The sequence below is a fragment of the Trachinotus anak genome, unplaced genomic scaffold (genome assembly GCF_046630095.1).
Source record: "Trachinotus anak isolate AG129_WGS33_773 ecotype Australia unplaced genomic scaffold, CSIRO_AGI_Tana_v1 ptg000028l, whole genome shotgun sequence".
Taxonomy (NCBI): Eukaryota; Metazoa; Chordata; class Actinopteri; order Carangiformes; family Carangidae; genus Trachinotus; species Trachinotus anak.
Window position 1 is genome coordinate 17,926,914 of NW_027273879.1, and position 18,487 is coordinate 17,945,400.

The window sequence follows — 18,487 nt, forward strand, 5'->3', positions numbered from 1 at the left end:
ATTTGTCGCACTGCAACAACCTGTCTCAAAAGGAATCACATCACATTAAGGAAGTAAACATGCTATTTCATGGGGTCCTTAAAGTTCAAATAATGTGCACTGGAGAGGTGTAAATTTTGACCAGTGCATAATAAAATGTAAAGTGGGCTAAGTCTCCACAGTAGGCACTCTGATGCAGGTCTGCATGTTGATAACATCAAGCAAGACGAACCTCTGTCACAGCCACAGAATCAGCTCCAAGCTATGAATCAATTAATTCCGTCCTAAAGTTTAACGAGATTTCTATTTGCCTTCCGCCATCTAATCAACACGCTGGCCATTAGTAGTGTGCAGAGCCACCCCAGGCCACTCAGCTCCCATTCCTCTGACTCGTGGCCAAGTCTTTGCATGTCAATGTGCCTGGCAGCAGCCCAGGTGTCGACCCAGTGAATTTAGACCAGCCAGTCTCCAAGTTTTTTTTTTAATCTCCTCACCCTCTGCTGCCTTTGCAGGCCAGTCATTGCACCAACTGTCAGCAACTGATACCAAACCACAGTGTTTCTCTGAATTACTGAAGACAGCGCTCAAAACTAATTAAGACAAAAAGGAAAAGAGGGAAACATGACCAACAAGGTCAACCCCAACCATCTTGTGTCTTCTCCTCTATCTCTCCAGGTGTCTTTGTGGCTCTCCACCATCACTCTGCCTTTGTTTCTCCCTCTCACACTCCCTCAGAGTTGATACCAATCAGATTAAAAAGTCTGAGACAGGCTGCCTGCGGCTGATGGTGAGGCAAGACCGCTCATCTTGTTGATGTTGTGGCTCTGGCTCTGAAACAACACAATTTATGTCCTTACCTCAATCCTGTCACATCTCCTGACTGTCCAGCAGATCACAGAGAAGATGATAAAGAAAAGGTCTAAATGCTGACTGGGTGGCTAACCTTGGCACTGACTCTAGGGACCAGGGCCAGGGCAGGCTCTTAGGGAGAGGAGAGTCAGAGACAGAAAGAAATACAGCTGTAAGCCCTTGACTCATCCCCTGGGCCAAATAACAACCTACTGCTTTCAGAGGCCATCCCTGAATTCATGAGGCAACACAGGTTTGCTAAAGTGGAGCGGATTAAGCCTAAGCAGAGGTATACAGCAGGGAGAAAACAGTGTGAATGACTAATGTGCTGGAAACAAAATGCATTTCAAAGACTTATTTAAAGCCAAGCTTGTTTGTGTGGGATTAGTGATTTCTTATTTGTGTGTGTGGTAAACATAAGTGAGTTTCATATAACATTCTGGCTGAGAAAATAAGCAATATTGTAGCTGCTAACAAAATTAAAAAAAAAAAAAACACTTCTGAAAATTGGGAGTGTATGGTGCAGTCTTTTAAGACTGCAGTCGTCTTGTTTTTGGCTTCTTGTGGGCAAAGTTTTATAACTAAAAAAAAAACATTCCTGTTTACACATCAAGCAGAAATGGATCAACGCTATCATTCATTTGAAGTCCACCTAGTGAATCTAAGACCAATATTCACTCTCTTTTTAAGTGTGTTTCAACTACTAAGAAAATGTTTACTATAAAAATACTGATAAGTGAAGCTTTGAAGTTGGATAGACAGAGTTCAACTCATGATGAGGGCACTGGATCAGATGTGATCGCTGTCACAACTGGATTCATCCAGAGTTGTCCAGACAACAGCTTATTCAGTGGTGACATTTCATCTGTCAAATGTACCAGAGGCTTAAATTCAGTGAGCTGTTTTCAGGCTTAGATAGTAGTTTATAATATGGCTGTAAGTTTCAATATTAAATAAGCAGATAAATGTTATAATGTGTTAAGATGATTTTAGTAAGAAACTATAATAAATAAACGGTTGCAATCCTAGACTCTGAGAGGCCCCAGGCAAAGAAGCCCACTGAAGACAGACACACAAGCATGCAGACTACTGGCAGATGCTACAATTTACAGATGTTCCCTGAATGCCTCACATGCAGGCAATCAGTAGGCACCAGTTACAGCACACATCAACAGGGGTCCCACGTAAGGGGTTTTGGGGCAGCAGCAGTGCACTGTATAGTGATTTTATGGGAGGTTTAAAGGGGATTATAGTTGTCATTGCAGAATGTACCAATATGAGGGGCCATTAGGGTTCCTTTTCCCCTCAGAGGGTCCCAGACATTTGCCTGGTTGCCCCTCCTGACAGTGCACCTCTGTGAATAAAATTATTGATGAAATGAAATGTACAGTTTATCATTTATGCGTTAAAGAAAGGTGTTTATTCAAAGTGGAGTGATTTGTTGTCCTATAGACTAGGATTACTGATCCAGTATTAAGCTGTTCTACCAAAAGTAAGTGCTTTTAGAATCAATCCACAGCTCAATAATCTGTCCACAACTCCATAAAGTGATAAAAGGGTTGTATAACATGGTAACACTGAAGGCACATTATGCTCAGACTGAGTGAGATATTCAAACCTAAGATGCTATGGTGTCAGACAGGAATATTGTAGATGTCATGTGGTATCTGCAACAGAATATAAAACACACATGTGTAAGTCTGTACAAGACCAGACAAGTTTGGCTGCACCACATAAGTTTGTAATGACGAACTCATTAGTAGGTCTGGCAGAATTCAAAGGTTAAAATGATTACAGTTCTAAAAGCCTTTAATAACATTTAGGCACAAAAAAACTGAAGCATTAATGACCACCAGGGGGACTTTATCTCAGCAGGGCCTCTCGCCTATTGGCTGGGTGTCCGCCCAGGCTAATAAGGCAATAATGGCAGTCACAGCAGTGTAACTATAGATATACAATAATCATTATGGATGGCTTAATTGTCAAAACAGCTGTGGAGCAATCAGGGGAAATAGGATTTTCTGACAGTGCCACAAGTGAGAATAAAGAAAATGAAGGAATATTGTAATACAGAGAGATGTACAGATCATGCATTACAGAATATATTTCAACCACCTTTGGATTCACTCCTAGTCTCAGCTGGTTATATAAAAAATGACCTCTCTGGAAGAACTTCAGCAAACTCTCTTGTCATTCACTTACAGTAACATGAATCAATACCCTTTGCTCCACATATGAGAGACACTTTAAATGTGGAGAAAATTGATTGGAAAAATATGGATGGTTAATTCCATCATTAGTATTCTGTCCGACGCAGTTTGAGATCACGTTCGATATGAGATGCAGAGACGTTCTGTTGCAGTCTTGTGACAGAATTTAGTCTGAGGAGCAGATTTAAAGAAACTACGAAGACAAAACCATGACAAAGACCTCTTTCACTGACATTACATGGCATTTACTCATTTGTTAGGTGCTTTTATCTAAAGTGACTTACAAATGAGGGACAAAATTAAAGCTTCACTTCATCACACAAGTCTACAAAAAAAACTTTGTATGAATACATTGGGGCTTTGAGTTTGTTGACAGGACAGGCAGCTAACAACTAACAAAGTTACTAATTGTTTTACGCCACAAAACAAAACAGCTTACAATTACAATAAAACTATGAAAATAAATCTTAAAGATGGAACCAATTCAGGGCAAAGATGAGGCATAGTATCCAAACAGGTCAGGGCATGACATTTTTAAAACGATCAGGACTTCAACCTTGTAAAGCCTCAAATTTTACCTGAAAAAAATCAGTACAAAAATCAAGTATAAAATCAGGTATAGCATGTTCTCATCTCTTAGCATTAGTTAAAAGCCTGTACTGGGAGTAGTTTGGATTTACTGAGGGTAGGGGGATTGCTTTATAGCTGAACCCTGCATAATGTGAATTACGAAAGTCCACACAGCGAGAGATAAATGCATGGCTGACTTTTTCAAGAGCAGAGAAGGTTAGAAAGAACTTCATTTGAGCTATAATCCATGGTTGTCAGGGAGAACAAGCCACTGACTGACCTTTCAACTACAGACAACAACTAGACAAGGACTTTGGTGATTATTTCTGTGTGTTGGCAGTTTTGTTTCCTGTTTTTTAACTGATCAATAAGTCTTCTCTCAAAGTGTAAGCCATGGTGTGGCTGAATCGATGGAAATCACAGTGCTGAACCTTTTTTCTTTTTCTGTCATTTGAGTAAAAGTCTCACTGAGATTAAAAATCTGTTTTTCAAGAGAGACCTGGCCCAGAGGGCAACTAAAGACTGCCACCTTAATAAATACAATGTGGATATGAAAAGAACTAATACAACAGTCATAGGCTATAGCATACTTTGTGTAATATACAGTTATGAATGAACAGGTATGAATTCCAAAAAAACAAAATCTAAGATTAAGTAAAACAATATCTAAGGCTAAAAGTGTTGAGTGTTTTTTCCAGATCCTTTAAAACTGACAATGAATTCCAGTGATGGGAGTGTAGGCAAATAGGTGTGAATGACTGTGAGCTAAATCATCATTATTAGGGGAAAGAGAAGAAAATGCAAAGATTAATTTTCAGCACAATGACAGCTCAGAGGTCTTATAAAACCAAGGACTTTGCAATGCATCATCCTAAATCAATTTTCACTGTACACAAATTAGACATGCTCTTTGATCACCTCATTTAGTAATAGGCTTTCTTTACACTCAGTAGCATTAACAATAGTTCAAAGGGCTAAAGTAGTCCCAGTCTTTATCCATACTTTATAGCGTCAGAGTAATGGGGCCAACCTCCACCTGTTTCCACACTTTCACACAACACACACACACACTGCTCTATGGTTACCAGCTGCTCTCAGGGTGTCCAGTTACCTGCAAGCTTCCTAGAAGTAGTAGAGTCAGTGTATAGTTTACACAACAGCGCTGCTGCAACACGTTGCTCGCTGATATTCCCAAAAAGCCGAAGCTGCTTCCAGCCAACACAATTATTTCCCCTGAACACATCGGAGCTCGTTAGCTCCAAGAGGTCAGTCTTAGACAGCGAGGCCAGATACATTATTAATATGAGGCAGGAGCTTATTATACACAAGAGATGGAGGTTATGAGTACAAGGCCACCGCAAATAGTCCCCATGACTCTGACATTCGTGCCAGTTCACTAAAATGCTGCGGGCTGCTAGATGTATACCCTCTATTGAAAGGATGGATGTGGAGCCTGTAATAGCTGTGCATGTGTACGTTTAGTGTAGTTTTAAAAAAAAAAAACAAAAAAAAAAACGACAAACTTACCTTCACTGCCTCAGCATGAGTGACTTTGTCGAAGACTTTGTCGTTGACTTTCATGATCTGGTCACCGATCCGGAGACCCTCTTTCTCTGCCAGGCTCCCCGGCTCCACCAGGGACACGTAGATGCCGACCCCGTGCTCCGACCCTCCGCGGATGCTGAAGCCCAGGCCCTCGTTGCTCTTGTGCCGCTTCATGGTGACCTGCCGCAGCTCGCCCGGAGGTTCGTGGATGAAGTTCCTCCCGAGCAGAGGCACCAGGGGAGCTGTCCCGTCGCTGCTGGTGCTGAAGCTGTCCGGCGAGCCCCGCAACGCCACTTGAAACTCGGGTGGGTTGCTTGGCGAGAAGTGCCCTGGGGGGGTCGGGCTGGCGCTTGGGAAGTCGCCCGGTGGAGTCTCGGCGTTGCCATTGCTTGCAACTAAATCCGATTTTAAGTAGAGGCCCTCCGAGGTGTACTGCTCGAAGAGAAGCTGGTCAGAGCGGGGGATGACCAGCCGCAGCATGGGCAGAAGTTGCCGCTTGCTGGGTGCGTTGAGGATGACGTTGAGGGTCTGCACCAGGTCGTACACGTTGCGCTTGGAGTGGTAGACGTTCAGGCAGTGGATGAACTGCTCCCTCTCGAAGTCGTTGAGCAGGAGGTTCAGCGCGTTGTGCAGCTTCCTCACGTTGGCCGACAGGGTCCGGGCGCTGGAGGCCACCGAGTTGGCCGAGGAGCTGAGCGACATGCGCTCCAGGTCGGTGCTGCTCATCCTAGCTGTGCGACCAGGACACGGCGCCACACTGGTGCGGGTTAGAGAGCAGGCATTACGGGCTGGCGGCGCGGGTTTGGACCGGCGCTGGGCATCACTACCGCTGAGGGACGTGCACTCCGGTTATATCCATGCTGCCCGGCTCTGACAGATGCTCCACTTATTACTCACGATTTGCTGGATAGAGCTAAGAAAGGAGCAACTTCAACGGGCAATTAAGTCCGACTAATTCAATTTCACAGCTGACACGAATTAATTAGAACTTACCATAATTTAGATAGTCTGCCAGTAGCCTAATTGGATTCTGCAAACTTCATGCGTGAAACGTAGCGGAAAAACTGAACATGCAACAGCCTTGCGGACAAGTCGTCCCCCTCCGCCAGAGAGCTTATGAGCCACGTAAGGACCTCAGCCTCCGTGTCATTAGCTGCGGTCTTATTTTCCAGGAGGTCAGGTGGCTGCCGAGCCGTCAACAGCTCCGCTACAGGGCGAAATACACAACACCAGGACCGAAAAACTATTTGCACTTGGTTCACTACTGCGCAGCCAGTTCAACAAGCAAAAACCAGCTATTTCCCCTACGAAGAAAAAGAAAAGAAAAAAGTTATTTTTATGGTCCTGCACAGCGTCCCGGGGAGTTCATAATATCCCGCTCCGCTCCCGCTTTTAGTTCCAAACGACGTCAAGTTCACAAAAATATAAATATCCAGCAGTGTTGCAGGAGCCAGGAAACATTTGTTGGTTGTTTTTCTTCTCCGTCCGGTAGCGGTGTGCAGGTGGCCCGCCGCTCCGCCGCTCCGCTCCGCTCCTCAGACGGTATTACAGCGACTGAGTGAGGACTGGCGGCTGCTCCGCCTCAGACCGGCCTGTCAGGAAATGACGCACCGTGAGCAGCCACTGCGTGAGGCTGCCTCTGACCAACAACATGCGCTGGTGGCGGTGGCACAACCGACCACAGGACTCTAATGAAACATTAACGTAGTCAGTTTGTTTAAGATTTTCTACCTTTGTATCATGTTATTTCCTATATGTAGCCTGCATGTCCCATGATTGGTTTCAAATGATTTATGTTTTTATTTCTTGGACTAATTCACGAATTTAGCGACTAGCCTGTCCAGCTGACTTGTCTTATGAAGAGCTCAGCATTTTGTTTTTGTGTTTGTTTTTCTCCACTATTTACTTCTTCACAACAGGCATTTAGACTTGTCACAGTAGGAACCGGTGTTTGATAAGTCACAGTGAGTCAAATGTAGCTACAATAGCAGAACAGCAGCTCAACTGAACTCTGCCATCATTGCTCCAATCATTTACACCTTTGCTTCTTCCTATGTCAAACTGTCTTCCGTGTATAAAAAGGCAGTTTTCCCTGAAGGACAACTGGTAATCAGTTTTGAAATTTACTTTGTAGGTTATAAGTGTGCAGAACAATTATCAAATATTACAATACAATAAGTTAAACAAATTAATAGTGACCAATGTGCATTATTTACTTATTTTATTTTTACTTCATTTGTAGGTTACATAGAGGCTGTAGACAAACGACATAATCATGCATGATCACAACCGGCAGTGCATCATATAAAACATCCTCTTTGGAGCAATTTTCAAAGGTCAGCTGTTTGTGTTCATTAAGAAGGCTGATAAATTTGTCAAAGACCTTTAGGGCCCTTCTGTCTAACAATCAAACAGATCTAAAACACAAAACAAAAAATTATCAATCCTATGTAATCATTTAGAAGAAGACTTCTGTCAAATTAGATGAGACTGTGCTGGTGCCACTAGGAGTGACTGTTTACCAGTTGACCACAGAGTGGCACCACTGAGCACTGATGTTTTATGCAAAATTATTTTATCAAAATAGTGGCATAAGAACGTCCTCCAGGCATCAGATCAACTTTTAAAATCATCCACGGGTTTAACAGTCATCTAATAGTAGAAGAAAACCTCATTTTATTTTATGCTTATGTGGAACAAAAAGACAAAGAGGTCAAAGAGTTTCAGCTTTTTTTGACTTTCTGCATCCTTGCACCAGAAAAATTTCACTGCACTGGATAACTGTCCTTGATTTACTTTTTGTGTCGCTTTTCTTAAATCCTGCAACATTACAATATCACATCACATCAGTTAAGTACATTTGCCCCTAATCTTTTTTTCTTTCCTCTTCTTTTCTGGACAGATGTTGGTCTTTACCTACAGGTCTTCTGGTGGAGTTCAACCAGCTGCTGGAATCCCTGATTCATGAGTCCTCGAGTTTTAGCCAAAAGGAGCAGAGCGGAGTTGAACTCAGTTGCCCAAGTGATCATTCGCAGGTGTAAAATGGTGTCGATGTCAGCTGCAAATGAAACCCTGAGCGCTGAGGCCCCTGTGTTGACAAATGGCACTGTGCGGTTTTGGCAGAGTTTCAGAGCTGAGCCCTACTTAAAATCTGCAGGCGCTAAGAGCCAAATATTTTTCTCTGCTTTAACTGAAGCGTTTGGGAGGCTGACCAGGGTAAACTGAGGACAACCTGCTCTCAGAAAAGGGACCAGTGTCATTTTCATTAAAAGTTCCATGCTGCGTGATAAAATTACTGATGTCAAAAGTAATTAGTTTGGTTGAAAACAGATCAGTGGACTTTGAAAATGAAAACAAATTTGGAAAATGAAAATTGTCTTTGGAAATGAATCAATAAGATGGATAATGCATGGAAAACACCCAGGGAGCAAATGAGGTTAAAGCAGAGCTGGCTGAATTCAGATGAAGTCAGCACTGTGCCTGCTGAAAGTGACACAGCAGAACTGTCAGCAGAGAAGCCGAGATAAAAGCAAGAGCAGCTGATAGCACATACATGGTTTCAGAGGAGAAGGTTGACCCCCCCCCCCTTCCTCTTCTAAACAAGGGTCCCAAGCTCTTTGACTTGTCCATGGTGGTGATGGTTAATTTCAGTTTATGGTAAAATGAAATGGTGCATGATTAGGGCTGCTACTACCAATTATTCTCATTATTGATCAATCTGTAAATGATTTTTGTCAGATTAATGGAACCATCACCTAGTCAATAAACTGTGCTGCTCATTACACATTAACAGAGCCTGAGGTGACGTCTGCAGATTGCTTGTTTTGTCTAAATAACAGTTCAAATCCCAAAGAAATGAAATTTACAATGACAGATTACAGAAAATTAAGCAAATCCACATGAGAAACTGCAACCACAGATTGTTCACATACCTTCATATCCCTTGTCCTTAGTCCAAATTAAAAGGTCCCATAACGTATAAAGTTGGATTTCTATGTCTTTTTTTCCAGGTCTAGGTTCTGTTGAAGTGCTCATTCTACTTCTGAAACTTTATGATGTCACAACAAAGCAGTCATGGTCCTCAACCATGCCCCAAGCCTGGCCTATTGGGACCTACAACCCTCCAGCAGTGCTTCTGTTGAGAAAAAACAAAACAACAAGTGCCAAAGAGTTGTTTCATACTCAACAAAGACTACAATGAAAAGCTTTTTTTTTTTCCTCAAATGACTAAGAAACCTACTAATATAACCACAGAGAGTGCATTCTGGATGGTGATTGTGGGTGCTGTAGTAATTTTAGTGTAATTTGAATCCAGAGGCCAAATGAAAACACATAAAATAAAATCAATGACTATTCTCACTAAACATAGACCTAATGAACATCATGACTACTGTGAAATTACACACAGAGCATTACGGCACAGATAAATTAGGGTAATCTGTAGGAAATTGGAAGATTTTATTAACACAGTAAACATCTTGTCTAACACCACAAACCAAAACAAATCTTAACAAGCTCCGTGTGTATGACAGGAGCTGGCTCTCAAAGCCTGCAGGGTCAGCTAGGCTTAAATTACCAGCACACTTGAAAAGTGTCTTTAGCCAATAATCCAGTCTATCTGAAGTGACACGCTGCAGTCTACGACAAGTGAAATGTCTTGAATTACAATTTTCAGAGAGAAACAATAACAGGTAAATATGAATCTGGTTTTTATTGTGCAATTATAATGAAAGTGAACACTCAGAAAGCAGTCATTTTAGGGTATGAGACAAAAATCACATCTGTTTGTTCAGTTTTGGTTTATTTAGTCCTAATGTTCTTTTTAAGACTGCCGTTAATGGCACAATAACAACTGATGCTCTACAGATGGTTTTTTTTGTGGGGGGTGAAATTGAAATCAGCCCATTACAGTTTCCACCAAATGACTGTTTCTTACTTTTAACAGTGTTGTTTAGTCTGAGATTTCTGCCTCTGCACTACACATAGGGGCGCACCATCAGGAAAGACAAACCAGGCGAATGCTTGGGGTCCCCAAAGGCCCAAAGGGGCCCCAGATGGTCCCTCAAATTGGCATAAACCTCCCATAAAGACACTACACAGTGTACTGTTGTTGCCTCTATCTACAATAGTCTGCATGCGTGACATTTAGGGTACATCTGTAAATTGTAGCATCTGCCAATAGTCTGCGCTTGGGGTGTGGTGTGGGTTTTTTTTTCTATGATCCTCAATGGGCTTCTTTGCCTAGGGCCCCCCAGAGTCTTGGATCGTCACTGACTACATGAAAGGAATTTAGAGAGGCCAACAAACTGCATCATACCTGTATTTGCTGTGCTTATACAACACCTAACTTAAAGAACATCAACAATTGTATCATGATGGTGCTGCCCTATGCAGCTTTGTGTACAAGGAAAGGTGGAAATGCAATAAATGAATGGAAGAAAGCATTTTAGATGCCTGTTTATAAGTGCACTACAAAGATAACACAGAGAGACTGTGCTCTGCTCTGCTACCAGTGAATGAAACAAGGTGAAACAGAAAATGCTTTTTTTGGTCTGTGTGGCTGAGCAGGAGGTCAAACAGAGACTGTGTACAGGCATGTGCACATGTGTGTATTTGAGTGTATGTTTGAAGTTGATTGATCGTAGTAATTAGGGGAGTTGACCAGTGGGAAACACTGAAAAGCCAAACAGCATTAAACTGGACACACACTGCAACACCAGCAGAGCAGCGGAGAAGAGATAGATAAAGAAAGTTCAGCATGTGAGACAGAAAGTGAACGACAGAGCAGGAGAAAGAGAGGGAATGAACACGATGGGTTCTTCAAGAACACCCACTGAGATAATGAGTTTGGTTATTATCACAGTTTTCAATTCTAACTGCAGAAGCTCTTAGCTGAATGCCCTGCGAAGCAATCCCAGAGACGCAGAAAGACAGATTTTCTCATAGTGGCAGAACAATTAATGTGTTAATGAAGAGATGGCTACTCTTGATGTGAACCACTGCATTATCATCACAGCTCTGTGTGTGTGTGTGTGTGTGTGTGTGTGTGTGTGTGTGTGTGTGTGTCAGAAGTGCAGCCGCTCTATAAGCTCAAAGCTACTCTCTTTAGCTCATCAGTGTGACCAGAGCATTTTGCCTCTGGAAAAGATTCCCCAAAATAAAATAGGCTACCTGCTCACAAGGAAATTACCACATTTCATGGTTAACCGTAATCACTCTGAAGGCTTAACAAGGCTTGAATACTTCACTTAATAGGCTTAACTGCTCATGACCAAACGCTCAATGGAGTCATCAGTTTTCATCAGGTGGAAGATAAATAAGCTCTAAACAGGTGGGCATTAAAAAACAAAAGCCAATTATGTTTAAAACTGCACCATCGTTCTATGTTAACAGTGAGTCCAATGACTATGAGCAATGTAAAGGTCTCACAGAGACAAACCTGGTCATTTTAGCATCTTGCATCTAAAAATTACTGGAGCTGCAGCAGGCAGCTGATTTCACTGACAAACCTCAGATAAATCCATTGCCCATCAGCAAAAACATACAGAGAAAGTAGAAACTTGCTGGTGAACAGAGCGGAGACCAAAACACAGCTAAAAAGGAGACTACATTAATATTCACAAGCATGAATTAGCATTTCAATCAGCATTCTTATTACTGATGTAACTAGTTTCTCTTTTCGGGTGGATTAGAGAACTTAATTACAGACTCCATGTTTAATTGTGTTCCCTGAAACCAAAGCTTCACCCTCTGTACCTGATATATGAACCATTTAATCTGAGTTCATGCTGTGTTGCCAGGAAACAGCTTAGGTCCCAGTTCACATCCTTTCAGGTGCTGACATGAGAAACATCCTACAATTATAACTGATTCTATTTTAAAAAAAAAAAAAAAAAAAAAAAAAAAAAAAACACAAATACTGGCACTTAGTTTGAAGAAGAAAAAAAAAAAAAATCATCAAAGCACACTGAGCAGAGCACACAGCTTGGATACAAACTGGATACACATGAAACCAGTGCATAGTGTCCTTCAGCTGCAAGTGTGATAGTATTTAAGATGAGAAGGCAACAGTTTGTATGAGTGGACAGACTGCAAGGAAGTGGAACTGAGTGTCTGAAAACACTAACACTCAGATTGGAGGCATACTTTAATGAGCCGTGAGACACTGAACTTTTCCCACTGATTAACTTTAAAAGGCCCTCTCCGATGAAAATCTAGTTTTTAACCTTGTTAACATGTCCATATGATGTTTTTTATACAAGACATATCATGAGCGAAATAAGCAGTCAACGCTAACAAACAAGATAAACAAATGCTAACCACGCTAACCATTCTGACACATCTTCTAGTCTTCGATTTTGGTCAAAATAAACTCCTCTCTAACTCCTGAGTCTGGATCTGACTGAGGCTCAAACATGAGGCTGAGTTTCCTCTGCTAACCATCTTCATACTCTCTGCTATTTCACCTGTCAACGGGCGCAAGCAGCAGTGTTGGGCAGGGCATAAGTCCTGATCCAGATTTTTCAACGAGGAAGTAAGCACGGATGTGCTTACGGCCACAGTTTTTGATTTTTTTTTTTTTTCTCAACTTTTTATGTGGAAAAAACATGTTAAACAAAATGTTATGATGTTAATCAATATTTTGCATAACTTAAAACATGTCTGGAGAGGAACTTTAAAATACAACTCTGGTTATTCAGCTGTTGGGAAGAGGAAGAAGAGAGGAAGTTTTTACTAGGGCTGCAGGATATACAAAGAATCAAAATGAAAAAAATCATATTGCCATTATTTTAATAGTTATTGCTATATGAATCACAATTTCAGTTGGAATGATCGATTTTGCATTTTCGTTTTCACTGAAAGAAAATTTAAAATGATTGGAACAAGTCCCAACGGTCCCAACAAAAGTCACAAACAAGCATGTTCCCTTATGTCTGGAGAATATGATTTGTTGCCCTTGGTGTCTCTGTAGCACTACAACGCTTATGGAGCTCTCCATAGCATTTCCAACCAGCAAGTAAGTTTACCAGGTTCACAATCTAAGTGTTGCGTGTTAGCATCCTAACAATTGCTAATTAGCACAGTTTAGTGTTTTGCAGGTTTATGGTCATAAAGCAACAAACTGGAAAAATTTAAAAGGATTGGAGTGCAGAAAAACCCAGGGATCAAAGTTATTCTTGTTGTTTTTCCTGTGAACACAGTGTCATGGCTATTCATCATACAGTTGTGGAGATATTTAAGACTGTTGTTAGAATATTCACATAGCATTATTCTCATTGTTGGTATTAAAACAGCCAACCAATAATGAGAACAATGCTATGTGTTAGTGCTCGTGTTACTTTCTGTAAACTCGGTGGGATGGCACCTTCTCAAATGGTTTGTTGCGTTTACTTTACAATATGTGTGAGTGATATGGACAAAGTTAATATCCTCATTATTTTTACAGCATTGTTTTCTTGTCAGCATGTAATATGTGCATTATGTAAAATACTTATTGTATATTTACCAAAGCATCAGATAAACTTATATCAGTCAGGCCTTCTAGTCAAATGAAAATCCAATACAAATTAAATGATAACTTTTACTGTATTTATTGAACTATATACTGTCTACATGAAAGATCATAATATTGTTCATAATATTAACAATTGCTATTGGACTTTTTTGTCTTATATAAAATACTTAATGTACAAAACATAATAAGTACTGTAAGATAAACATACATCTACAGTAACATGGTGTATTGAATGTAACAAAGTTAAATACTTTTAATCTTTTAGAAATAATCTTTTTCTTATTCAGTCTGAACTGTGTGTCTCTTTCTCGACTGTGTTGATTTCTGAGCAGAGGCGGTGAAAGATTCCTCTCTGTGTGTGCGTGTGTGTGCGTGCGTGCACTTGTACTTGTTACATAGTAAGGACCAAAAAAAGTATTTTACTAACAGAGTGAGGGCATTTTGGGAAAGTGAGGACATTTTGGCCGGTCCTCGCTAACACCTTAAAAATCACATTTTGAGGGTTAAGACTTGGTTTTAGAGTTATGGTTAGAATTACAAAGATAGAAGTATGTGTGTGTGTGTGTGTGTGTGTGTGTGTGTGTGTGTGTGTGTGTGTGTGTGTGTGTGTGGAGCTTCCCAAACCCACCAGCAAAGAAGTAGGACATGCTGACAACCTCCTCTGTGCACTGAACTGGAGAGGGTGGTGCTGGGGGTGGAGAGGCACAGAGGTTGCCGTGGTACTCACAGGGACCCGAAGAGCTTCTGAGAGTGGGTCAGTACTCTGCTGTAGTGCTGGGTCTTCTTGGGATGATTGGTTGGTTGACATCCACACTCAGCTGAACGAGTCCTGCCCTGTCAGGAAGTTAAACAAGTAATGAATCATTTAGGACATTTTGTCATTCAACCTTTGCTTTGTAGGTAGACAGTTACTCGATGTTGCCTCTAATAATAGTGTCAGGGTTCACTCATGAGACAAAGATGGTGGCGTGCATGGACGCAGCAGCCCCTCTAACAATCAGTTAGAGTGTTGAGTGTGTGGTACGTCCCAGTCGTTCTGCTTGTATCATCTACAGTTGGGAGACACTACTAAATATCAGGGCAATGTCTGCCAGAAGAATTGCAGAGATACTAAGCCAACAGCCACCCAATGGAGGAGGAAGCATAAACAGTGCAAGCATAAACAACGGAGGGGGGAAAGGGCTGGGATCCAGGCTACGCTAAGAGCTAACCCCTGCAGACCAGCAGTACCATCACTCCTGCTCGTAAATGTCCACTCTCTCGACAACATGCTGGACAAGCTACGTATGCTGAGAGGAACACACAAAGAGCGGAGAGACTGTTGTGTCTTTGTTTTCAGAGAATCCTGGCTCCATGACAACATACCGGACACGGCCATACAGCTGGAAGGCATGACAGTTCCTGGTGGACAGAGAGGCAGCCAGCTCCAGCAAGTGCCGAGGAGGAGGCCTGTGCATCTACATTAATTAAGACTGGTGTGTGAATGCCACATTAGCCACCAAACACTGCTCACCGCTGATGGAATTTCTGATAGTGAAATGCCAGCCATTCCATCTGCCCAGGGATTTAACTAATTTGATCGTAGCTGCTTAGTATGTAGCTCCCAGGGCTAAGGGTACAGCTAAGGAAGCACGTCGCATGATGCCATCAGTGAGCTACTGACTAAACACCAAGAGAGCTTTGTAGTGATTGCCATAGATTTTAACAACACCAGCTTAGAGACTGTGCTCCCTCAGTTGAAACGATATGTGGACTTTGAAACCAGAGGAGAGAACATGCTGGACTTGGTTTACACAAACACCACAGAGGCATATAAGGTAATCCCCCATCCCCATCTAGGACATTTTGACCACATATCTGTTATATTAATTCCAGTTTATAAACCACTGCTGAAACATTACAGATCAATGAAAAAACACATCAGTCTGGCCAGAGGGAGCAGACTCTGCACTACAGGACTGTTTTATTCACACTGACTGGGAGATTTTCAAGACAGCCAGGTAATACAAGCGCTGACGGATAAGAGACCATGCAGGAGGGTGATGACAGCGACGCTTCTCTTCTGGACAGGCTCAACAACTTTTTTGCAGGCTACGAAGCATCAAACCGTACAACTAGGGGGAGAGCTGGTACTTCTTCACCATCTGACGTGCCAGCTCTCATCATCAACCCGGCTGACATGCTGCCTGAATTGCGACCGTGCTGTCACAGTAACCCCCTTAGTAATTAAGTTTTTGGAGCAGCTTGTCAAACTGCACATCACAGCAAGCCTTCCGGCATCACTAGATCACAGTTCGCTTATCACCCCAACCGCTCCAGAGGATGCAATATCCACCACCCTGCACACAGTTCTCACCCATATGGACAATAGGGACACCTATGCCAGAATCCTGTACATTGATTTCAGCTCAGCATTTCACCATCATCCCCCAGAGACTAATGGAGAAACTTCTCCTAATCTGCCTGAACACCATCATTTGTCTCTGGATTCTGGACTTCCTGATTGAGAGACCACAGACAGTCCGTGCTGGAAAGACCATCTCCAACTCCATTATGCTGAGCACTGGATCCCCTCAAGGTTGTGTACTCAGTCCACTGTTGTTCACACTGCTAACACATGACTGTATATCACAACACGAGGGAATCTTATCATCTAGTTTGCGGATGATACCACAGTAGAGGGGCTCATTCACAGAGATGAGGAATCAATGTATAGGAAGGAAGTTAAACATCTAGAGGGCTGGTGCAGAAACAACAATCTGGTGCTCAACATTGACAAAACAAAGGAGATGACCATCGACTTCCAGAACACACCCCTAAGCATCAACAGCTCTAATCAGAGTCACTGTCATTAGCTCATCTTACGCTTCCAAAAGGAGCCCCAAAAGGAGAACAGTATCTCCTGCCTGTGGAGAATCCAAGGCCTGATGCTGAAGGACCTGAGTCCCTGTAGTCCTCTTCCCTGCTGTTTGTAAAGGAGCTGAGGTCTGACATTGACCAAGCTGGCTTCTCGTTCTCCATCAGCTGATGATCATCTTCTCTAAACACTTCTTCATTTCTAAGGAGGTCCGACCACTCATCTTCCTCATCTGATGAAATGTTGACTGTGAGATCCTCCTCCTCCTCATTGCTCTCCATCAGTTGATGATCATCTTCATCAAACACAACTTCATCTCTGGGGAGGTCCGACCACTCATCTTCCTCATCAGATGAGACATAGACTGAGATTGTCATCTTCATCATCATCATCATCCAAAACCTGGATTACTTCAGGGAGGACATCTCTTGCAGGATGTTCAGTGATGTCGTTCACACCAACTGAGAGGAAAAGGTTAAAGCCCGTGAAAAACCTGATTTCAAATCATGGTATTTCTCATATCATTAAATATTTAGGCTCAAATAAGAAGCTAAAGTTGCACTATGACTGAAGCAGATGTGTCACAAAGCCACAAACAGTTAAGAAGTTTGTGTTACCGCAAACAGTAACACAAGTTTTAGAATTTGTGTTATTTTATGGTCTACAGACTGTAACCGTGGTTCAGCCTGAGTTGAATACAAGATAAACTGTGGATGTATAAAATGTGGTTTAAAATCAGAGCAAATGCTGAAAACACTCTTCATGTGAGCACAGCCATAAAATGAAAATGAAATAAAAGGCAGGTCATACACATTAGTGTTCTTTAGAAGCCTGAACAGAGAACACACAACAACAACAACAACAACAATAATCTGAATTTAAATCGTTCTTTTCTTTATTTACCATATGGTGTCTGCAAAGCAAATTTTTTTTTGGGGGGGGGGGGGGGGGGGGGGGGGGCTATGCTGCGTGTTTTTATGCACGGTTCTTTCCCACTTTTTGTGTATCTGGATTCTGGTTCCAGACCAAAGAGTCACACTCAAAGACTAAATTGGATCAAAATGCAAGACACATGGTAAAATCAAAGAATGGGGTGAGAGCTAGGTGATGGTGGAGATTAGACTGCAACTACCAGATACAAAGAAATGTGATCAGTCTGTCGGTGGCCGTGAAACAACTGTTGTGTACAAGCACTGGGTAAAAGGTATTTCTTTTAGAACAGAGCATTGTAAGAACTTGTTTATGTGGACAAAATTCATATTGTTAGCAATAAGTTACAAAAAAATGATTTAATATGCATTGCACATGCGTCATTACGAACAGTGAGCCATGGGCACATTGATGAATGAATGCAGTTTCTCCAACATGACCTCACACACACCTTTGTAATTCTGTGCAGAAAACAGTAAACGCAAAACAGTACTTTGTAACCAAGTGTAGGAGTTTAAAATCATCAGACATGTGGGAGGCGGTGACATCCCGCACACATGAAGTCTATTCTCACAACAAATCGCTTCTTTCACCACGAAACATGATCTAAAAACGAGCTAAACTCACGTCAATGTCAAAACATGTCAACAACAAACTCTTCAGGCTGAAGAAAAACAGTCAAACATCTTCTCATCTCCTTCTGAACAACACTGATATTTTTGTGCATTTGGGAGAAAACCTGAAAATAACTGAATTTAATATGGTAAACATTGAATTAAGAAACTACCAGATCTGTGTTTCTGCTGTGTTTACACCTGTACGTCCTGACGTCCTGACGTCCGGAGCCCAAAGTTCCACCGTCTCCATGGTGCACAAGAAAACATCATTTTTAGCATTTTATGAAATTCGGCCCAGTCGCCATCTTTTTTCAGTAATTTCGATACAAAATTTCGACTATTTGATGTCCTCAAACCAAAACAACAGTGTTTTCAAATCCATACACTAATTGTAAATGAATTCCACACATTTCGC

General features: G+C 41.9%; 1 protein-coding gene across 3 annotated transcripts in view; it reads right to left on the reverse strand.

Moving 5' to 3' along the window:
• The window catches only part of whrna (whirlin a), a 154,671-nt gene extending 148,017 nt beyond the window's left edge, over window positions 1-6,654 (reverse strand). For 2 of the 3 annotated variants that reach the window (XM_071465415.1, XM_071465413.1), the window contains exon 1: window positions 5,136-6,654. In XM_071465415.1, the coding sequence (XP_071321516.1) occupies window positions 5,136-5,879 (744 nt within the window). In that variant the 5' untranslated portion in view covers window positions 5,880-6,654. The remainder of the gene's footprint in view (window positions 1-5,135) is intronic. The other variant, XM_071465414.1, reaches the window with a different exon arrangement.
• Between the last annotated feature and the right edge of the window lie 11,833 nt (window positions 6,655-18,487).